Source organism: Pteropus vampyrus, unplaced genomic scaffold (genome assembly GCF_000151845.1).
Source record: "Pteropus vampyrus isolate Shadow unplaced genomic scaffold, Pvam_2.0 Scaffold49, whole genome shotgun sequence".
NCBI lineage: Eukaryota > Metazoa > Chordata > Mammalia > Chiroptera > Pteropodidae > Pteropus > Pteropus vampyrus.
Genome location: NW_011888830.1, coordinates 5,652,220 through 5,655,069, shown reverse-complemented (window position 1 = coordinate 5,655,069; position 2,850 = coordinate 5,652,220). Strand labels below are relative to the sequence as shown.

The 2,850-nt window shown below is 60.5% G+C and overlaps 1 protein-coding gene across 2 annotated transcripts in view; it reads left to right on the top strand.

Annotated features, from left to right (window-relative positions):
• The first annotated feature begins 1,438 nt into the window (after positions 1–1,438).
• GATA3 (GATA binding protein 3) overlaps positions 1,439–2,850 on the top strand; it is a 21,277-nt gene continuing 19,865 nt past the window's right edge. For both annotated transcript variants that reach the window (XM_011359643.2, XM_011359642.2), the window contains exons 1-2: positions 1,439–1,644; positions 2,057–2,676. In XM_011359643.2, the coding sequence (XP_011357945.1) occupies positions 2,436–2,676 (241 nt within the window). In that variant the 5' untranslated portion in view covers positions 1,439–1,644; positions 2,057–2,435. The remainder of the gene's footprint in view (positions 1,645–2,056; positions 2,677–2,850) is intronic.

Here is a 2,850-nt window from a genome sequence, read left to right as displayed (position 1 = left end):
GAACCTAATTTTAAGGATTGTCTCTTCTCGCTCGAATTTCTGTATTTGTAGGGAATTTTATGAGGTAGGGGAGCAAGAGGGTGTAATGTCTTCCTTTCAAATGGAACCTCGCATCAAGCTCAGTACGGTCCGTGGGAAAACCTACAAGAGAACCCCGCACTCTCTCCTCGTACACATTGCCGGGGGTTAGTGGAGGGTGGAACCTGGGCCTTCTTTTCCCGCCTGACCCCTGCGTACCCCGGTTGCCTTTACCGGCAGGGAGGCTGCAGGAGCTTCCGCGCCGCTAGGGGATGCAGTGGCTCAAAGGACCAAGACTTAGGCCGCGGAGGTTGGAGCCCCCGGGGCCGGCCAATCGCGGCCCGGCCGCAGCCTCGCCCGCTGATTGGCCCCTTCTCCGGCCCCGCCCCCGCCCCGCCCCTCGAGGGGCGTCTCGGAGCCGCTCTCCCTCCTCCCGCGGCGGCCGGGCCCTGCCGAGCGAGTCCTCCGGGGCTGCGGGGCCTGGGGAGGGTCTCCGCGGTCCTGCTCCGCGGCCGGGTGGTCGTCGGTGGAGGGGGCTGGGGAAACACGCCGGGAGCCAGGTTAAGTAGGGAAAAATTAGGTAGCTGCAGTGAAGACCCGAGTTCCTTCTTTCCGACCCCCTCTCACTGCACTTGAAACTAGTTCGGGTCTTTCTTCCTCTGTCCTGTTCACGCATCAAACGCACACATCGATTACAAATATTAGGTTGGCAGGGACAGCTGCAACAGCTGAAACATTCGTCTGAGAGGCTTGTTAACGCAAAAGGCTGCAAAGCATGTTGACAACGACCCCCAGAGTAACGCGGACATTTCAATCAAAGGCATATTCCTCCTGCCAGACTCCCTCGACCTCTTAGGCAGTTCTCTCTCTCTCGAGAGAGAGGCAACTCTCTAAGCACTTTGACAATAAAAATTTTATTTTCTGATCATTTTTACATGCACGTAGCCCCAAATCCATAAACTTCCCAGTACTTCCCTGGATCGAAAAAAGAAAATATTTGCTCATTTAAAAAGTCTGGAAAAGCGAGGCAGCCTGCAGAAATGAACTTTATGAATGGAGCAGGCCGCTTTCCCCGGCACGGAATTATCTACCCAGCCGGAAAGAATTGGCAGGAGCCAGAGTCACATTTAAAGGGCCAGAGCGCGAATTCTCTCCTGCCCGCCCCCTCCGCCCCCACCCCCGCCTCCTCGCCCACCCGCCCCGCGGCCCCCAGCCCCGGCCGCCCTCCCGCGTCCCTTCCGGTCAGTGGAGGGGCGGGAGGAGGGGCGGGGGGTGAAGTCCTGGAGCGGGTTTGGGTTGCAGTTTCCTTGCGCTGGGGAGTCTGTCCCCTCCTTGCCAGCTCCAGGCTCCTCCCTCTCGGCGCGGATGACACTAGAACCTCCTTAAGTTGCGTCGCGCCACAGCTGTCTGCGAACACTGAGCTGCCTGGCGCCGTCTTGATACTTTCAGAAAGAATGCATTCCCTGTAAAAAAAAAAAAAAAAAAAAAAAAAATACTGAGAGAGGGAGAGAGAGGAAAAGAGAGAGACCGAGAGAGCGCGAGCCAGAAGAGCCACGCAATCCGACCGGGCAGTTTCTGCTCCTCAGGTCACACGCCTCCTTCTCCTCTCTGCTCCTCGCTGCCCAGGTTGGTACCAACGACTCTTTTCTTTTTTAAGTTTGGGTTTTTTTTCCCCCCCCTCCCTCTGCCTTTTGGAGAACTTTAAACACCTTTAAAACTCAACCCTCCTCTTCTGGAGAGTTTCTGGAGGCTGGAAGGAAGGTCCGGGACCGGCGTCCCCGGAGGGAGGGAGCTGTCGTCCGAGCTGGAAGGGCGCAGGCAGTGCCGGGTTCCCGGGACACCGGGTTGCGGGAACGTCCTTGGGAGTCGGTCCCTGCCCCGCAGCGTCCCGGTTTTCCGTGCTCCGCAGGAGGCGCGGGCGCCTGCGCGCGCGTGTGCGTGTCCGGGTGCGCGGGCGCGGGCGGGCGGTGCGACTTCCTAAACCCAGGTGCCAAAGTGCTCAGGAGCTCATCCAGGTCTCCCCTTCCCTCCTTCGCAGGTGACCCGAGGAGAGGGACTCAGCCTCGGCGCCGCGACAGAGGAGCCTCGCTTGCAGAATTCCAGCCGTCCTCGCTCCCCCCACCCCCTTTACAGCTTGGTCCCCCTTTATCCTTCCGTACCTGTTTTCTTGGAATTTCTTGTTTCTTCTTCCTCTTTGCGAAACTACCTTTCGAAGGTTTTTTTTTTTTTTTTTTGAAATCTCACTTGCTCATCCTTCCTCCCGCCTCTCCCATTCCCCCACTGACGACCCCCGCTCCTCCGACGGCGGGCGCACCTGCAGAGCCCCGCAGCCCCCACCCCTGACCGCCCAGCCCACCGCCCTCCCTCTCACGCGCGGGTTCCGGGCCCGGCGAGAGGGCGCGAGCGCAGCCGGGGCCATGGAGGTGACGGCGGACCAGCCGCGCTGGGTGAGCCACCACCACCCCGCGGTGCTCAACGGGCAGCACCCGGACGCGCACCACCCGGGCCTCGGCCACTCCTACATGGACCCCGCGCAGTACCCGCTGCCCGAGGAGGTGGATGTACTTTTTAACATCGACGGGCAAGGCAACCACGTCCCGTCCTACTACGGAAACTCGGTGAGGGCCACGGTGCAGCGGTACCCTCCGACCCACCACGGTGAGTCCGGGGCGGCAGGGAAGGGCGAGGGGTGGGGAGACCCAGCCTGAGCCCCCAGTGAGCGCTTCACTTCAAAACTATCGGGGCCCGGAAATGGGCGAGGGAGCCTTCTCGATTGTCAAGAGTGTGTTTTTAACAACCGTCGCAGAGGCGCCTCTCCGCGGCTGGTGGCCC